At 39.9% G+C, this 20,330-nt stretch overlaps 1 protein-coding gene across 2 annotated transcripts in view; it reads left to right on the top strand.

Annotated features, from left to right (window-relative positions):
• Nucleotides 1-20,330, top strand: part of ate1 (arginyltransferase 1) — a 65,145-nt gene that overhangs the window by 5,838 nt on the left and 38,977 nt on the right. The window contains exons 2-7 of one of the 2 annotated variants that reach the window (XM_033613965.2): nucleotides 404-467; nucleotides 624-686; nucleotides 888-991; nucleotides 1,245-1,481; nucleotides 8,635-8,849; nucleotides 11,966-12,094. In XM_033613965.2, coding sequence (XP_033469856.1) covers nucleotides 404-467; nucleotides 624-686; nucleotides 888-991; nucleotides 1,245-1,481; nucleotides 8,635-8,849; nucleotides 11,966-12,094 — 812 coding nt within the window. Of the gene's footprint in view, nucleotides 1-403; nucleotides 468-623; nucleotides 687-887; nucleotides 992-1,244; nucleotides 1,482-8,634; nucleotides 8,850-11,965; nucleotides 12,095-13,584; nucleotides 13,714-20,330 lie in introns of both variants that reach the window. The other variant, XM_033613966.2, reaches the window with a different exon arrangement.

Genomic DNA, 20,330 nt, shown 5'->3' on the forward strand with positions numbered 1-20,330 from the left:
TGAATATTTGAGAAGTACAAAGTAAAATCATATGGAATATATTAAATATTTAAAAGTTATAAGTAGGGCTGGGTGATATGGAGTGATTGTTTTTTACTAAATACCTCAATATCGATATTGCAACAATATTATAGGGTTGACTAATGGTGCTTTCACAGATATTTTCACAATGAGATTTCTGATAAATAGTCATATGTAATGTGAATATAATGACTAAGTGGGTAAAGACAAATAATAGAACAGCTAGAACTGTCTGGTAAGTTCAGAAAATGACATCACTTTACTGTAATGCAGCCTTTAAAACCAGGAAAAGACAACACTTCTCTAGTCTCATATCATGATATCAGTATAATAACGATATATCGCTCAGCCCTAATCATGATGTACCTTTTGTTTTCTACAGGTATGTGGTCTCACACCATGACAGTACAAGACTACCAAGACCTCATAGACCGAGGATGGAGAAGGTGAGTAGTTGTCACTGCCTATATGCAATCATATTTACCTACTTTATGAACCTTTGGAATTTTCTCATTAATATATTCTAAACAATATAATTGTGTGTATTTTAAGTTATTGATAATGTGTTTTAGTGAAGGTTATCCATTGTTTTCCTTCTCCAGAAGTGGGAAATATGTCTATAAGCCCAAAATGAACAAGACATGCTGTCCACAGTATACCATCAGGTAATTTCAGATTTTCTTTCCTATAATTCAGTTAACTTCTTCAGAACTGACAAGACCAGAAAGAACATGGAAGACACGAGGATGACCCATGCTAGTTTGATAGAGATATTAAATCACCTATTTAATATGTGTATAACAGAGGAAATATATCCAAATATATGTTGCTCTAACCAAACCTTTACCTTTGTGCTGTCTGCCAAGATGTCATGCACTGAAATTCCAGCCTTCCAAATCCCACAAGAAAATCCTGAAAAAGCTGAACAAATTTATTTCCAAAGGGGAACTGCCAAAAGTACAGGATGATGGTGAGTATATTTATTTTTTTGTAATAGTTATCATTGCATATATGTTGTCTGATATACTGTATTGGTATACCATACATGCATGAAAAAAATGGAAAAAGCAGCAGCAGTCAACACTAATGGATTATTGGACTGCATATGCATCAGAGTGCATAGCTGGAACAACAGTAAGAGATGGGCACAAATTTAAAAGAGTGTTGGCACCGTGGCTCTGAAGTACACGTTATCTGGTGTAAGTAGGTTTGTGCCTTTGCAGGGGAGCCAATGGACTCAGTGTGTGAAGAAACAGGTCCACGGGAACCGAGTAAAGTCTGTCACTCAGATGTGAAGTGTGCTGCTATCACAGACATTCAGAAGGAGCTACCAGAGTGTCCCGCTATCACAGAAGTTCAGAAGGAGGTAGAGGATGCTGTACCTGCTGACTCGGAAACATCAAGAAGGGATCAAGTGTCTAGCCAAGATGAGAGAACAACAGCGACAGCTCCTAAACCAGGTGAGAAATCGGATTCCCTTTCAAAGCTGGTAATACTCATCAATGATCAGTGTTGTTTTTGCTGTTACTGAGAAAATAGTAATAAAATACTAGTAACTGATTAGTAATGTACTTACAATGTATTATCTGTTATTATTATTTTCCTTCTATGACCAGAAGCTTTTTTCCCCTCATGAACAGAAACCATGATCCAGCTGCAATGATTAGTCAATTTATTGATTTAAAAAAATCTGCAACTCTTTAGACATTGACTTTATCTTTTCACTATTTTCTTCTGGTTAAAATGATAATTATTTGCAGGTTTTAGATTCTCAAATGTGTGATTTTCTTTTTCTTTTGTTATCTTTGGGTGTTAGACTGTTGGTCTAACACCCAAATCTAATGCAAATATTTCACCTTTTTTTAATTTTTTTTTTTTTTACATTTTATAGACCAAACAATAAATCAGTTATTCAAGGAAATAATCGACAAATTAATCAATTATGATAATCATCAGGTGTAATCTACATTAGTCAATGAACTTGGGTCGCTTTTGCCACATGTATGCTGGTTTATACAGCTTTAAATAAATACACAAAATACAAAATAAATTGTAAACCAATGCTGCGTTACCTTTATTTGATTTGTCTGATTTGATTTATTTATTTTGAACATTTAAAAAAAAAAGAAAATAAAATAGAATATATTGTAGAAGAAAACCCCTACAAAACAGAGACAAACAATAAATCATGAACAGACTTAGAATGAGAAACATAGACTAATATTTCATCCCCAAAAAGGAGTAGGAAAAAGCAACACGCTTGTCTAGCCCTACCCCCAATCCCAACTATATTAATCCATCACTAATCAGACTATTACATTAATAGACTCTCCTCACTATGGATCAACCACACATTAACGCCTCTGCACTTCTTAATACCTGATAACCAATATTACCCTGTGTATAAAACAAATACGAAAACACAAATTGAGAATACTGACAGCAGTATCACCCTGAGTGTGCTTTACATTCCCTCTAATCATTTCTGTACCTTGTGAAGATACTGTCTTTGTACCTCAATTTAAAGTATCTGATATCTTAAGTTTGTTTGATTTCTTCACCCAGTGCATTCCACATAATCACCCCACAAATTGATATACGCATACTTTCCAGAGTGGTGCGAAAAACAACGTTGTTCAAGATTTAATCTGCCTCTTAAATTATACCTCCCCTTCTCTGTCCACGAGCATTTTTTGCATGTTGCCAAGTAGTAAGTTGTTTCTTGCTTTGTTCATGACTTGAGCCGTTTTAAAATCCACCTGATCCATAAATTTGAGTTCATGTGAATTCAGAAACAGGTTATTAGTGTGCTCCTGTTATCCAACATTGTGTAAAATTCTTGAATTTGTGAAGATATTTATTTATTGATTGATTGGGTCTCACATTTGACAACAGTAAAGCTATATTAAAACATCCGTTTGCAAACCCTCATGTAACTCGTGCAGTATAATTCAAGTGTCATTTATCCGGTCGTATGCTCAACACTTCCCAAACACATGCATTTTCCCTTAAAAAAAACCTTAGTATCAGAGATTTGCATGTGTGTGGGAAGTACTGAGCATACGACTGGATAAATGAGACTTGAATTATACTGCATGAGTTGTGTGAGAGCTTGTAAGCTGATGTTTTGATATAGTTTTGTTGTTATTACATGTGGACATAGTAGTGTAGATGTATATATTTAGTTGGAGCGTGTGTCAAAAGGCAAAAGAGTATTCTTACATGGGAATGCCAGTTGGTTATCTGCTTTTACTGTGGTTCTGCTGCACCTACCAAGCAGTTGTTTTGCTGCTGTTTCCTGTTTTATTAATTATTTTGGATGTGTGATATTCTTTGAAACTGCAATAGGGACAGCTTTAAAAGTAGTGATGGTAGCTCTAATGACCATTCACTACTATAGTTTGTTAGACTGCCACTGTGTGTTCCAAGATAGCTGAAGCACCATTGCTCACCAGAGTGTGTCACTGTTAACCTTGTAATAGACTCCACTGTGCAGCGGCTCAGTGAATGAGGCTGGTGTTTCATCTGTGTTTCCAGGAGTGTGTCTGCTTTTGGCTTATCTGTCATGTTCTCCTCCTTACTCTCCAGTACAGGATATCCTCGCAGCCAACTCACAGTAATGAATAAATAACACTCACAGTTAGGAGATAATAAACTCCTATTAGACACAGGAAGCAACACTTCTAACAACTGCTCATGTTTCAGGCCTCAACCACTCTTTCCCCTCTCAAAGGTCTAATGAGAACAGGACCCCACGCTCATTAATCATTAGGCAGGGACGTACATTGGAGCAGGAGAGCTTGGTGTTGGCACAAGTCGATCCAGTTGCAGACATAAACATACAGAGAACACTTTAAGCGGTGCCAGTGTCCTTCTGCTCTTACACCTGTGTCAGCACCACAGTCTGCTTCCTCAGACTGTCAGAAATAACACACCATTTCAGGAGGCAAGCAAGGAGGATTTACTGTGTTGGACCAGTGGTTCTCCACTCCCCCCTAATTCACCTCCAACAGAAAACACCTGGACATATCTTTCCTCTGGGTTTATGACTGGAGCGCTTTATAGCTTTGGGCAGGTTCCAGTTCTGGCTTGAGAAAACATGGCTCCCCATTTTCCATATAGTTTAAGCAAAGCCAGAGGTAAACAGATACAGAAGTACATGTGGAATGTTGTGCTTTGCAAAGCTGTCCTAGGATCTGCTTTTTAGGTAATCACAGGTAGTGACACTTGCTTATATGCAGTTGTATTCCATTTTGAAATTAAGCCTTTATTTAATTTTAGAAGACTGTGTAGTGTTGTCAAAAATATTGAATTATTTATAGTTATTTATTCTAAAAGTTTGAAAATTTTATTATACTAATTTTCCACAGTGTCGATACATCAGTACCAGCTGCTGTCTCTTATGTTTTTTTTTCTGTATTTTTTTTTTTTTTTTTTTGGTCCAAAATTTGCTTTAAGTATGTTGTAAGTTGCAGCAGATCTTGCACAGACTGTAGCATAAAGTTAGCATAAAAACAAATTAGGTAACAGATTGAAGAATGTAATACAGCTCTACTTTTTTTAAGTGAGAAGTGAGAAGTGTGAAGGCATGTTTAGCTAGCTAGCATTGGTAGCATGCTAGCTGTAACACAGTGCATGCACAGTGGATCGTGTGTGTTTAACAAAATATTTCACAAAACTGGCTCCACACCTGACAGGCCAACCTCCTCACGTATTTGTTGCCATGCATTATTGGTCCTGTGTTTGTCTGTGTAATGCTACATGGGCATCCGCCATATTGGACAGTGAAAAACACTTAAAATGACCTTAATCTGCCATTTCTGCAGTGGTGTTCCTCTCTATCTGTAAAGAGATACATTTCTTTGTCTAGGGCCGTACTACACAGAAAATTGGACACAAAACAGAACTGTGTGGAAATGAGGCCTGTTCTGTTCTTAGTTTTTCAGTGCAGAATTTGCCTCAAGTACGTTAATAACATTAAACTTTTGCAGCAGATTTCAGGCCCTAGATTTTAATCATAACTAGATATCTGATGGCAAAATGGCGCCTATTCATTCCAATGGAGTTGCTGATGTTATCACAGAATTTAAATCACTTTTCTTGGCTCCAGGAAAGCTTTACAAATATGCAGTTCGGCGTGTCAACAGTTTTAGATGTCTCTTTTTATAATGCTTGTCCATAGAGAAAATCATTTTTGGGCTGCAGGGGATAATTTCACTGCAATACCGCGAGTGGCCACTGGGAAAGATTTGCAGCAAGGCTGATCAGCGTCCCTGAGGGGCCTGTTTCAGACAGACCATATGCAGTGTCCCACAGATATTTAGCATACAACCAAATTAGCAACATATTAATGAATGTAATACAGCTTTATTTATGCATTTTTTCGAAGTGAAAAGTTTGACGGCATGTTTAGCTAGCTAACATTGTAAGCCTGCTAGCTGTATAACATATTGAGTGAATGCATAGTGCATGTGTCTTCAACAAAACACTTCACTAAACTGGCTGCACACCTGACTGGCTGTGGCATTTTTCTCTATCCATAAAGAGATGCATTTCCTTGCATTGAACATAGGGGCCTACTCTGTATATTTAAAAAAATATGGAGACAAAACAAGACTGTTTGGAAACAAGGGCAAGTTAGCGTTAATGTCATTTCCATAAAAAAATAGTGTTCATCACCGTGCCTTTGCAGATTATTGTATTAGCTGTGTGGTAGCATGATGGCTGATAAATGTGTTGGTTTGTAAGAAGCAGGAAGTAGTATATTGTAGTATGCAGTATCATGTGTTTTAAGCAGGCAGAATAAATAGTACAGACAGTACAGTTTCCCAGAGAGTATACTTTCTATAAAATGACAGTGCATACCTCCATCTAAATATTTTACTGGCTGCTCACAGATAACAGCATCCTCCTCCCACAGTAAATTAATTCACTGTCTCTACATGTTTACATGCAAGAAAGCAGTTATGTCACAGCTCCAGACAGTTTAGGCTGATTTTGAGAGTTGTATGTGTGTTTGGGGAAGCGGGGAGGGAGAGTGTCACAGTCTTTATGAAGTGCTAACTGCCGGAGAGGGAGCATGTGCCTTACACAGGAACTGATCTGTCAGACTTTATCTTCACCACTGCTGCATGCGCTGTCCTCAGGAGTACCTGTGTCTGTGTGTGAGAGATGGAGAGAAAGTGTGTGTGTAGTGAGAGTGTAATTAGAGGGAATGGAGGCATGTGGACAGAGTGATTGTGGATAAAGGTTGATGTGTTTGTGGTTGAGATGGTGTGATGAACACAGTTCAGTCTCTGTGTGACCAGTCTGTCTTGCCCTTGTCGTATTTACTCTAAAAGAGGAAAACCATTTCACCTCACTGTAACTCCCAGGGTTGTGTTTATATCAGAGGGCTTGCTCTGAAATACTTACTCCCTCTAGTACCTCCAGTCACTTACCATTAAAGACCAATACAGCAAACAGGGATGTTGAGAGGGTACAGGGACCAGGTAACTTTTTCACCTAGTAATCGGTAAAATTTGTGTAATAATATGAAACTAATTTTTCACACGAACATAGCAGTTAATGATCCAAAACTTAAGTCACAGGTGGATTTGTTACTAGAATGTTGAGCTGTTGTGTAGTCCTCAAGGTTTTAGTTTACCCTATACATTTGAAATAGCAGGTCATGGGTTTTAGATATATCACAAATAAGCCAGAATCTGCCTACACTTCCTGCTGTGGTCTATTTCAACAGAAGCTGTACCTTAAAGTAGAACATGTAGCTTGAGTCAGCTGAAGCTGAACGCTTCCAGTGAACCTTGGCCAGTGGCAGAGTTTCCCTCTCCCCCTGTCAGGACTGGGCGTCCCTCTCTTCCTTGTTACGTCGACACAGGGGAAAGTTAGTAAGTGAGCTGATGGTGGCGGCTGGCAATCGGACAAGCAGGAAATGGCTCTCGTTTCCTTATTGCTCCAAACAGGATGTGGGCGTGTAAACTGTTGACATGGGATGCCCGGAGAGCTGGAGGGCTTGGCAAGAGCCCAGGAGGAGGAGGTGGTGGGGGTGATGGTGGTGGTGGAGGAGGAAGAGCAGGAGAAGGATAAGGAGGGGGACATAGAGGGAAACAGAGATTCAGATTCATGGGCAAGAGAACGTTCATGTTAGTCTTGTTCAGAGAGGAAAACCGAGATAGTGTATGAGTGTGTATTCTGCTGGTAACAACCTCATTCATGTGTCCACACCAGCTAACTAAGATATGTTGTATCTTTGTCATTATAGTTATAAGATAAACAACTCCCTTGGTTTCATAATCTCTTCTGCTTCTCCTGTTCTGTTTTTAAATACACCCTAGCTAGCTGCTAATTGTTTGGGCTAGTAGATCATATTGTTTTATAGTCTCCCAAGCAATGATGTAATTTAGGGACTGTTGAGGCAGGGAAACAAGAAAATGACTTCCATGGGCCTCTCTGTTGAGACCGGCTTCTTAGGCAGGGGGTACAATAAAGTAAACATGGAAGCACATTTACCCAGAGGGGCAAAAATCCATTGGAAACAGGGTCTAACACTCACAAGATCTGCCCTAAATTTGAGAATCATTAATACCAGCAGCTTGAAGTTACCAGCTTTCTTACTTCTGTGTTAAGTCTTGAAGGGACAGTTCACCTCCAAATAAAAAAATAGATATTTTTAGTCTTCCCTGTCGTGCTACTTTTCAGTCTAGATTGTTTTGGTGGAGATATCAGCTGTAGAGATGTTTACCTTGTTTTAGATATAATGGGACAAATGGCACTTGACTTATGTTTGAAAAACTCAACAGCAATGTCTCTTTCTAGAAATCATGACAGGCCTTGTTGTGAGCAGTTTCAGGAACTGTTTTCTTTCTACTGAACTGCACCTGCCAACCATAACATTGCTCAGAAGGAAGTGTGTGTCTACTCATGGTGAGAGGCTTGTGCTCATCACAGCGTGAGATGTAAACATCAATGGTGTCCTCCTCAGCTGAGCTGTAACATTAGTTAGATCAGTGATGCTAGGTGAGCCAGCAGTAGATCCGTGCTCCCTCTTTGCACAGTGATATGGTTGGTAGGCTGAGATCAATAGAAGAAAATAGTTGCTACATGAAAGTGCTCACAACAAGGTTTGTGGATTGTCTTGAGTAAACTGGGTCATGATTTCTGGAAAGTGACATTGCTGTTGAGTTTTTCTAATTATTTGTTTGGAGCTTTGAGCATCACAAGCTGAGTGCCATCTAGTTCCATTGTATTAGAGAGGAGGCAGACATCTCTATGGCCGATATATTCAACACTCAGCAACTCGCATCAAAACAGTCCAGATTAATAAACAGCACTACAGGTAAGAGGAAAAATATGTACTTTCGATTTTGAGGTGAACTGTCACCTTTAAGTGTGAAGGCAGTATGAAACAAAAACTGTTATCCATATCCAAAAAGGAGTCACTGAGTTATTTCTTGTAATTCTGTATTTTTCTTCCATATTCTCACCTGGAAATGCTTTGAAAGTGCTCTGCTAACATCAATTAAAAATGGTGTTTTCATGGCACCCCACCTAACCAGCATCTTTGGGAAAGCTTTAACAACTCTTTCTCTTTTGTCTCTTTTCTCTGGGGTGCAGGGATTGGAGCTGATCCTGGCCGGCCGCCATGTCGGAAGGCCAAAGACTTAAGGAAGGAGCGACGTCTTCAGAAAGAGCAGGTTAGACAAAACGCTGATGGGGTCTCTCCCATTGTCTCTCCTACTCCACCTACTCCCGCCCAGACCAGCCAACCAAAGTCCCTGGAAGATTTTATCAATGAGTCATTGCCTGAAAATTGTTCTCATTGCCTTGAGGTGAGCAGAAATATAGTGTAGGTATGTTCTTTTCTCTTTTTATGTGACTTGGAATAAACCTTAGCCTATTGTTATGATTCCAGCTATCATTAAGAAATAGTGTTTTTGGTTGAGCTCTCTGTCTCCATAATGTTTGGATTCAGTTAACTTGAAAATTTGGTTTCATAGAGCCCTCTTCCTTAGCTCGAGTGACTTCACCATGTGTTTATGTGTGCGGAGAGGATAGCTGGCCAGAGCAGAGTGGAAAAACCACCTCTTCCCAGTTCGAATTCAACCAAATGACAGGCACACCACACAAACTGGGTCGCGTTACCCTGCTGATGACATTAAAACCACAGCTCCCAGCTCAGCCGGTATGAGAGGACATGGAAATGAACTTTTGGCAGGGGGCAAAACGATGTAGAAAGATCCCTGGCGAAGGCCTCAAGCTGAGGTTGGTAGAGTAACGTCATTGTTGGTCTTGACCAAGATTTGAGCCAGATGCAGTGATGAACCAGGCACTGTCTGTCTCTTGTTGACATACCCCCTGAGACTGGACCGGCAAGACCTCCTCCCTGTCAGCTCTTTCCAATTGGATTCATTTGTTTGCCTGCAATTATCGCTCCATTTCACTAAGTGGGCATGAACACAAGGCCATCCTTTGCGAAGGAAGGTTAATTATGTGTTTAACAAGTCAAATAATTGAGAGATGCCTCTATTTGACCCTTTTAGCTGTTACATGTGGCCAGGCTGCATCAGATTTGTGACTAAAGGACGATTTGGATGATAAGCAGCTGAGTGAATCTGATACTGAGTCTTGGGCATCTGTAGTGTTGACTAAGCTGCAGGCTTTATGAGGTTTTCACACCAGTACCAGAAGACAGATGTTCACACAGCATTTGAATTTATTGAAAGCTCATTTTCATCATAAGTACATCTGATATCAGGATATCACACCACTTGACTGGTGAGAATACTCTGCATTCTCTTGAAATATAGAGAGAAATTATTGCCCAAGGCTCACCTGTGATTAGTGCTCAGTTGACCATTCTCTCTTGCCATTATAGCTGTAGAATCTGGCATCGGCAATCTTGCAGGAGCTTATTACTTTAAAGTAATTTAAATGCATAGCAAAGTGATAAGTCACAGTGATGGGGAGAATGAGTTGGGATGTACTGTATGTGCAGGACTGGGGATAGTTACCTCACTCCTGGCTGTAAAACACCGCTGTGGTTCCAGCAACTACCACCAGGGGTCAGTGTGAGAACGTGCTTTAGAGCCCCTCAGGCACCTCAGGAAAGTGTGGAACTGTTCACCCAGTAATCCCTTCAAGAGTCTTCTTTGCTGTCTCCACACTTTGCTCATATTTAATAGCTGCTTTTTAATCTCCTATTGAAAATATGCTATGGTTCTTCTGCAATTAGATGTCTCCACTATTATATTACTTTATAGTGGTTTTCTGTAAGGTCTTGCAGATCCAGGTTCAGAGCAAGATATTTTTCTTTAAAGCTTCCATAAACCCCAGTCTTTAATTTGAAATAAAGTTAAACAAAAGCCACTGGTATTATGTGGCTTTATTTGAACACTTATTAAGTGGTCAGGTGTCAGATTTCAAGACTGTTATGAGAATTGCTAAAATTTCATTCCCATGCTGTCCACTAACTCCTGCAGTGTTGTTTCACCAAAAGCATTTCAGCCTATCAAAATATATCTCTTAATTTAGAGTGAAATGAAAAGGACCTAGCTTCAGCATTGTCCTTTCATGTAAGAGGCCCAGTGTCTCTGTTTGACTAAAGGATGTAGATGCCAAGTGGTCATATGAGAGAACCCCTCTTAGATCCAACTCAAACAAACCCCAGGTTCAATTCTTCTATCCTGTCCATCCTGGGGATTCATATGGCACAGCTTCTGTGGCCAACAAAAGCGTCCAAACGAAGAGACAGTTAATTAAATGGGGCCGAAGGATGAAGAAGTTGAATTTTTCTCTTAGTTTGTGCGACAGTTTTCTTTTCCACACGTCTCTCTATCACAGGCTTCTCGTGATTCTCCCTGTTAAGATTGATTTACAGCTCTGCAAAAATGTCCTTATGAAGAATGCATCTTTCATGTGCATGTATGGAATCATCAGCTAACTTTTGCATGCCTTCTTACTTACTTGGGCTAAGTTAGATGAACTTGGATTCATTTAAGTGTTCGTCCTGCTCATCACAATTACTCTAAGAGTATACAGTAAATGTTTAGCCTGACCGATACTGGTATTGATAACAATATATCAAATAACAGCATTCTTTTTTTTTTTAAAACAAATACTTAACAAAGTTGTAACCAAGATACAAACGGATTGGGACATTTTACAGTTGTCAGTGCTCTTGGTCAGACAAACTATGTAATGGTGTCCCTGTCCCCAAATCACCTCAAACTAAGATTTGCATTTCTCTGCTCTCTGTCACTTATCGGCCCACATACACTGTTATATCTGCAATAAGCTAACGTTTATCGATCCAGCTCGACCAGAAAAACACTTAAAAAAGGTGATTAGTTTACTCTGATCGAAAACGTCTCTGCACCCTCCAATTTCTGTTCAGTATGAATGAGATCACAACATGGTGAAGCACTGGAAGTGGGCTCATATACACAATATGAAGAGTAAATAGAAAATATATAGGCTGATGATTATTTCTTCTTTTTGAGGACCTCTGTGAGTACTTATGAGTTTTCTATTACAGCAAATGCTTGTTGTGTATTTGTTAAATTAAGCAACACTTGCTGTTTTTGTGTCATGACAGAGACGGACATAACACACCCTCTTCGTATCATGCTTGTTTTCCCAACAAGCTACAGCTATGGTGACTAACAGGTGCTACTGGTGAAAACAAGGCCATTTACTAAAGAATAGTGGAACTTTTTCCTGTTTTATCCGTAAAATAGCTTAAAATCTTCATAGGCACGTCACCCAGCCAGGAGAGGGTGTGTTTATGTCAGTCTCTGTCTTCCTTCACACTCTTTTCACGTTTTCCTCTCTTTGATTTGTGACAATATCTTTCTCTTAAAGGATTTGAATCACCACTTATGGTATTCCTAGTTCTTTTTTTTTTCATTTTGATGTTAACCTTTGTCTGCCCATATTCTTTTTGAAGGTGAGGCTAGTGCGCTCCAATCCCCCTAGCCCGCAGTTCAAAGCCTCTTTCGACGCCTCCTACCAGGTGTACAAACTCTACCAGATGGCCATTCACAAGGACCCTCCTGACAAACCCTCCGAGAGCCAGGTCAGAGGGTGGGGGGCATAGGTCGACCTGCTTGAGGGGTATCCAGGGAGGGAGGGAGGGAGGGAGGGAGGGAGGGAGAGGGTTGACAAGTTTGGATACCTACAGAGACATCAAAAGCATTTATCTTGCTCATCTCTTATTAATATGTTATCATGGTCCTCTTTTTAGTGTTATATCATATAATTGACTAAAACGAATCATTGCTTCAACAGCTTCTTTATTGTAAGTGCTTGATATGATTTCACATTTGAAACAAATGCAACACAGATTGTAGTTTTTGAAGACTTATTATTATAATCATGATTATTTGATAAATCAGTAAATAATTATTAAGTTTGCACTTTAAGTATGTAATGGGTATTGTTTACATATTTTGGCTCATTTTACAGGCTTAGATCATAAAGGAAAAAGTCAGAACTGTACATTATGAGACTGAAAATAGATTGAAACTGATAAATATTTTCACTTAAATTCTGCAACATCAAACAGAGACAGTTGAAGCATCGGGGAAAAACCAAAATGTCTGTGTAAATGAAAAAAAGTGAATTAACGTGTTAGTATTAAAGAGACTGTATGTGTATAAGAGGGAGAGTCAAAGGGAGAGGAAATGGAGGGGAAAATGTTTCCATACGGCATGGTTGAGAGCAGTGTTTCTCCAGGTGTCTGAGTTGGCCCTCGGTCGGCCAGCCCGGTCGTTAGTCTTGAGCTGTTTCAGTTTTGGGGGGGCAGTTTGTCAGCTGAACCCTCTCGACCTTCACACATTTACCTCGTCTATAACACACACACACACACACACACACACACCCCCCCCCCCCCCCATCACATCACCCTCACGATAGAAACTGGAATGGCATTGGAGTTCAGGATTAAGCAGTGTTCATGAGATTTTAATTGTCTGCGTGCAGTCTGTTAAACCTTGTTTACCTTTTGAGGGGAGTCTGTAGCATTGGAAGAGTCTGTGTTTGTCAAGCTGAGATGATTCATTCAGACACAGTTTTGGATTTTTCTGCTGCTCCGGGCCTTACACGTGCTGACGCGGTGTTGAATCTTGAATTACCAATCCTCTTCGTGCGATCTGTTGTCTGCTGGGCGGTGCACTAGCCTCATCCTCAAGTCCATTTTATTCTTTTAAAAACACACTTTCAGTCTCCTAGAATCCTATTGTTTTCTTGCATTTTTGCACAACGATCTGATAAAAATCACAAAATCAAGTCTCAAACTCAAACCAGACCGGCTGTGTTACCAGCTTGCCTTGAGGACTAGGAGACTGATGTGAACCCTAAGATGCTAAAACACTTGTATAACACTGTTTAAAACCTCTATTGTTGAGTCCTGCACTGTCAGCTCCTCCAAAGTACCCATGCTTCCTCCTTTTCTTTTTTGCAACTCTAACTACTCACCGTCCTTGTATTCATTGTCAACCCATATAAAACCTCCCTCAACCTTATTGCTCCCCCCCCCCCCCCCCCCCCCACACCCTGTGCTTGAAGGTGAGGCTAGTGCCGGTCAACTTTGAGGACCCTGAGTTCACAGTGTCCTATGAGCAGTCGGTGGCGCTGTACGCAAGCTACCAGATGGCCATTCATGGTGATGACCCCAGCGAATGTAGTGAGAGTGAGGTACTGCATGATTATATATTCTGCACTTTGTGTAGGGCACCACTGCACATGCTTGTTCCTGCTCTTTGCTGCTTTTCTATTTTATGTCATTTTCATTTGAAGTCTAAGTATTTTCAAATGTTAGATGAAATGAGCACTTTACAGATGTCACCTTGGACTCTAGCAGGGCACACTTTTCACAATGTTATGGCTTTTTGTAGACTTAATGATTGATGTAAACCAGTTATCATTAAAATAACTGTCAGATTAATTGAAAATGAAAGTAATTCTTAGTTGTGGCCAAATTTAGAAAGGTATTTCTTTGTTGACAATGCAGTATTTGCACCTCGATCATTAACTGTTTCTCCCACTCTCCATCACATTTGCAGTGTACTTGCTATTGGATGAATCGTAGCTTTCGCTGGTCCTAAATAAATGGTTGTAATTTTAAAAATATTTTGTTTTGAATCAGTAAGCTGTAACTTTAAACTTTAACAGAAGGAGAGAAAAAGTTTGCTAGTTTGTGCAGTGAATGAGAAGTATTGTCCAGTAATGAATGGGAATGGGAAACAGAAACAATTACCAAGTATAGATTCAAAATTTTAAAAATGAATTTACGATGCACAGTAAGTGATATTATAAAATATAAACACACACCTCCGTTTCTCCACTTTATATATGAATAAAAGAGGAGAAAATAAAGTCTAGTCAGGATGCAGAACTGCTGGACATTCTCGCTAACCTGAGAGGGCCCTTTGTCCCTCAGGGCTGGAAAAACAACCTCCTCCTCCTCCACCCTCCTGCCAGCAGCCCTCAGTAAATTACTGAATTCTCCAGCTTGTAAAAGTAAGGTAATTAATAAATAATAAAAGCTGTCAGATTGGGCAGACTGTGGCAGATTCTTTCCTAGTGCCATAACACTAGCTCTGTTAAAGGGAATGTGTGTTTGTGTGTATTTGTATGTGCTTCAGCTACGGCTCAGGTTTATAACTGTACTGGGATTGGATGGGTTCAAGAACTGGAGGAATAACTTTAAAAAGAAATAAAAAATGAAAAGGCGTGGAGCTGCGCAAACAACTCTGCTGTCTGTTTGGTTGCCAGAGTTCTTTTTTTTTTATTGATGGACTTTCCAGGTTGGATACTGTTTGAATGTAGTGTAAGAGCACAGAGTGAATTAAGGTGAGGTTAATTACACCTAAAGCCCATTTATTGTAATTTACCTTGACATCTCTACCATAGGGAATGGTATAGAGAAATGACTGGAGTCCAGATTGTAACAACACTATGTATTAATTTTGACAGGGTTTAATTAAGACGATAATATGTACAACTTATGGATTGACACATTTTCTATGCTTCATGTAGATAATCTATAGGTCAACACAAGTCAGTTTCTGACAGACATAAACATCCTCCTGGTATAAGCTTTTGTAAATAGCTTATTTTGTTAAAGGAAGCCCCCAAATTATTTATTTATCAATTACTCACCCTGTGTTACGTTGGAGAAATTCTTGATGAATTGAAGTCATGGGAGGCCATGTTAAACAACAGCAAAGCTATATTTGATATACTGTTTGATATAGTTTTGTTTGTTAAACATGGACCCCTTTAACTTCAATTGATCAAGATTTTTTTTTTCCTTTTTTGGATTTGTTTCCTTCAGAAATTCAACATCACAGGAGGTGAGTAATTGATATACAAATGATTATTTGGGGCGTGAAGTGTTCCTTTAATACCAGAACTGAACTGGAGATGCTGTGCTGTAATTTGCACATGGTCATCCCTAATTGTTCCCACTCAAACAAATTGGACGTTATTATATTCCCCTTAGTTGGACTCACTGCTATGACATCCTCTCCTGAGCAACTGAACACTGCTGATTTTATTTTCTTGCCCTTCAAACTTCTGGTTAGCCTCCTTCTCTTCCCAGAAGCTCCGAGCCCCCCCATTGTCCCGTGGTATTCATAAAGAAATGGGAAACACATTGTTGATGCGGTGATGGCACATTTTGGTGCCATGCCATTCTATGCCTGCTGCTGCTACCTAGGAAGTTGGGTCATTTAGTATTTGTGGAAGTATTTATTAATCCATTAAAGTATTACCTAGAGACAGAATGTGGAATAACGTCAGGCTGGCTCAGAGCCAGTCGATAGGAGAGATTGTGTGTGTTTGTGTTTGTGTGTGTGCGCAAGTTCAATTACCCTGCCAAAATTGTACTACCATTAGACAGTATGATGTCCTGGAGGGGAAAGGCTTTGTTTGTTTAAGGATGTATGCATTTCCTGTCATACCATGACTGGAAGGGAGCCAGACGTTATTCCTTCCACATCCAATCATGGTTTCCTGACAGACTTGAAGCACAAACTTGCAATTATTTAGACACACATGCGCACACACACACACACGTGCACACATGCACACTCTTACTCACACTTACTGGTCTTAACTGTTTTGCTGAGCCGTGACTCTGAGTTCCTGCACATGTGGCATTCATTTTCAGGAAAACAAATCCTGTTAAATCTGTATTTACTCTTCTTGATGGCCAGGACCTTAACCAAGACACATGAAAAAAACGGGGGGGGGGGGGGGGGTATATGGAAAAAGCTGCGAAATGGCAATAAAATTTGTCAGTAAAAATGAGAAATGAATGAGGAAAATAACTTTTGGCACAGATGAGCTTGATGCTATTTGCAACACGGTTATGCACAATAATGAGAGATTCAATAAAACCTTCTATAAGCACCATTCCTCTTATGTCAGAGCTCATAGTATTTGGTTTATATTTACCCATTGATCTGTGCACTGCAGCTAGGTTCTGAACTAAGCAATGATCTGGTCTGAAAAGGTTTGGTGAAGAGAGAAAGAAATCAGTTGTTTTTTATTGTATGTGAGAGTGAATACAGAAACCTTGTTGCTAAAATAAGTCCAGCATTTTGAGCAAGTAAGAGCACAATGACGAGAGGTCTAAGTAGCAATTAGGTTTAAGCAGATGCGTGTGTTTATATGTGCTGTATGTGTGTGACTGAAGACACTACAGCTTGTGTGTGTGTATGTGTATGTGTGTGTGTTTGAGACGGCTGCTTGCCCTTCTAATCGTACACAGATGAGTGTTTACTATAGGAAAGGGAGAGTTAGAGAGGAAGTGATGGACTCCATGTGTTGCAGATGAGAACGTTCCAGAAGGCACTCTGGACACGGCTCCGTTTACAGGCATGTGCGTTGTTGTATTAGAGATACAGAGAGAGAGGAAGCTGAGATTGTATTCGCATGTTTATAACCTTGCTGTCTTCATGCCTGAGTGACCTACACATTAGACTGTCTATCTCCTGCCGAGTCTGTGCGTGGTAATGAGCTTTGTCTGTTTGTTTGTTTGTTTGTGCGTCTGTGTCAGCCTGGCAGGGACGTGTGGTCTGTTGTTTGTCAGTGGCTAGAGAGGGGTCAACCCTGCCAGGCTCCAGGAGAGCGGCCTCACCCAGCCAAGCAGGGCTAACACAGCAATGGAAAGCTGCTGCACTCCTCTGCTCCTTCCTCTTGGTATGATTACCCATCAGCCCCCTGATGAGTGCCTAGTAAAGGCAGTGAAAGGGGGAATGAGGAAGCTTGAAGCTATATCCAAGTATGCATTTGAATACATTAACGGGCTCTAATGCGTAAAAGTTCACACTAACTCATCTAATTAAATTAATACAGCGTTTGCTGCAAGGTCAGTTGGAGATTCACAGTTACACACACACACAGCAGTCAGTGTCATAGCATAGCCTCTATAAATGATGTCATCTAATAAGTGCAGCTGTTGTTCTGTTGGTAAAACATTTAGTTTTTTTCTTTTTGTGAGGTTTGAACAAAAGTTTCATTTGTGCCTTCCAGCAATATTACACATTGGGAGGCTTTGCTGTTGGTAATTTGTTAACTGGCAGAGCAGTAGTCACTGCAAAGTAAAGAGGGGAAAATTACACTTTACTGGCATGGTTACACAGGTGGGGAACTTGATAAGTATTTTTTTGCATGAGCAAAGATCATTATCAACTAAACAGATGCAGTCACTACAGTTTCCACATAGGTAATGGAAACTGTAGAATGTTTATAACATACTCCTGTTTAGCAGGTGTCTAGCATGCCAGTGGATTTGAATTTAAATAGTATGCAAATTATAATTTCATGCAGTGTGGACAACACATCTCCACTTTCTCTTTCTGTATAAAAATGAAGCCAAAAAACCTGAATACAGCCACTGTAATCCTGTGTTTGTGATGTAATTTGGAACCAGACGCTGCACCGTAGTGATAAGTGTGGTATCAAGTTCCTGCCCATGCACCCACCTTATCAATCAAGAGCGGTGCTATTGACTGTGAGCACACCGATTGGCACACACAGTTGTCAATTATGATGTCAAACCCCCTTTTTATAGCATCAAATAACTAATTAAAACCAAACTTATTGGTAAAACAAGCACTTGAACATACATACAGCAGAAACCATCTTTGGGAAAAATGTATTTATTTTTTAGTTTTTAGTTTGGGCCATGTCCCGTTGACTGACATAAACTATACAGCAGTCAGTCACTAGAGAGTGATAGATATGTTTTGACCAAGCGGCAGCCTCCAGGGCTGAAAAATGAAGCCAATACAGAGGTGCCAAAAACTGCAGTTCTTTGAATGGCCACATGAGGCGCCCCTCATAGACCCCAGTGTTAAAATGAGCAACATTACAGCAGAAATAAACGCGTTTACAGCCTGGTACAAAAAATGGTTATAGTCTCCATTACCCCTACATGACAGCTGCACGGGGGGTGAATTTTCTTTTTTACAACTCACCCATTTACATTTTATTAAGGCTTAACATTATGCATAATTAAGGGTGGGCTGTCTGCCAATAGTGTCCTTGGCTTTTTAGTGAGATCCACCTGGTGAAGATGTAGGTTCAAGGACTATTTCAGTAATTGCATGTAAAGATATTGCAAGTACCATTGGCCTAATGATGCAGGACAGTGTAAAGTTAAATTGACATTTTAGTGACATATTGTTGTGTCTGAGCAATTCTGTCCTTCCCCTTTGCTCCACTCTGTCCCAGTGTAAGGTTGAGACAAGGGTAAAGGCAATGTGCTGCATCTTGTTGAAGTATTCAGCACTGCAGGGTGCACTGTTTGTGAGACTTTTATAGCTCAGAACAACAGCTCTCAGCAAGAACTGCATGCGTTGTTTTTTAGTTGGGTTGATTTTGAACTCTGTACACTCGCTGTCTTCTTCCACGATCCTCATATTTTATAGATGTACTTATTTTTTCGACTGGAACTTAACTAATATTTTGTGGATTTAGTCATTTTTATGACTGGAATCCAACTCAAGTGGGCGACTTTGAAAGGTAGTGAAAACTGTTTGCTTCAGGCGAAGGTAAAATAGAAATGACAGATGACAGTGCATCATTCTGTAGCCCTTCTCTGCCAGAACATCCCCCGTGTTGGAGAACACTGCGTTAGTGTCATCAACACACACACACACACACACACACACACACACACACACACACACACATCAGCTGTGGCAGACAAACGGAGAAACACACGCTCTTTTGGAGGAGTTCAGCATACTGGCGGGATTTTGAGTTGCATCTAAGCCAAGACTGTCCCACCCAGTGAACCATGCCTTCAGCAGTCATTGCTATTACTAGCTGTACTGCTGTGCACACACTTACACACGCACACACACACACACACACACACACACACACACACACACACACACACACACACACAGAAGATGTTGGTGCGCTTGTGGGAATTTCCAGTTACATATAGGACTTATTAGTTTTAATATGTAGGAAAGAGGGATCTCCCTCCCAGTATTGGGCTGTGCATAGCTGCTGTATGTACAAGATAAATTTGATTCATCCATTTATTGAGAGAGAGACTGTGAGAAACTGGTCTTATTCCAAATACAAGCAGTCATGACAGAAATTAAAGATGCGGTAGGCAGTTTTGTCATTGGGCAAAAAAACAATAATAACCCTTGAGTATATTGTTATAAAGTTGCCCAAGAAAAAAAGATAGACTTCTGCACTGCCTTCTGGCCAGTGACAGGAGACTGACCAACCACAGGTCATTTAGTAGAACAGCCTATTGGCTGTTCTACTAATGCAGATACACATGCATGTCCGTTCATATGGTGAAAACCTGATTCAGTGGTGGAGAATCCTGCAGAGAAAGTTGCTATTCTAGCATTGTCTTGTTTAAAGAGGGTCTGAAAATAAACACAACAACAGCTGAATTTATTTTCAAAGCATGGGACAGGAGAAGAAAAATAACCTATAACAGATAAATGTCTCAAATCTTATCTTGATTTATTTAATTTTGTTTATTTGTCTGGATACAGGATATATATTATTAGTTTATGAATTGGATCAATTATGTATTTATTTATGTCTGGTACAAATAGAACTCTGTTTTTGTTTTGTTTTGTATCTTTGGATCTGTGTTTTGTTTTATGGTTAGGTGGCTGTGGGTGTGTTGATAGGTTGGTATATATCCTGGAGTATGATTTATTTGTGGGAGGCTTATGTCTAGATATTGTGCTGTCCAGTGAGCCGGAATGTTTGTTTTGTTGTATTTAATGCGTCTGTATAATCCTATGTGGGATGGGTCA

Source organism: Epinephelus lanceolatus, chromosome 17, assembly GCF_041903045.1.
Source record: "Epinephelus lanceolatus isolate andai-2023 chromosome 17, ASM4190304v1, whole genome shotgun sequence".
Lineage (NCBI taxonomy): Eukaryota > Metazoa > Chordata > Actinopteri > Perciformes > Serranidae > Epinephelus > Epinephelus lanceolatus.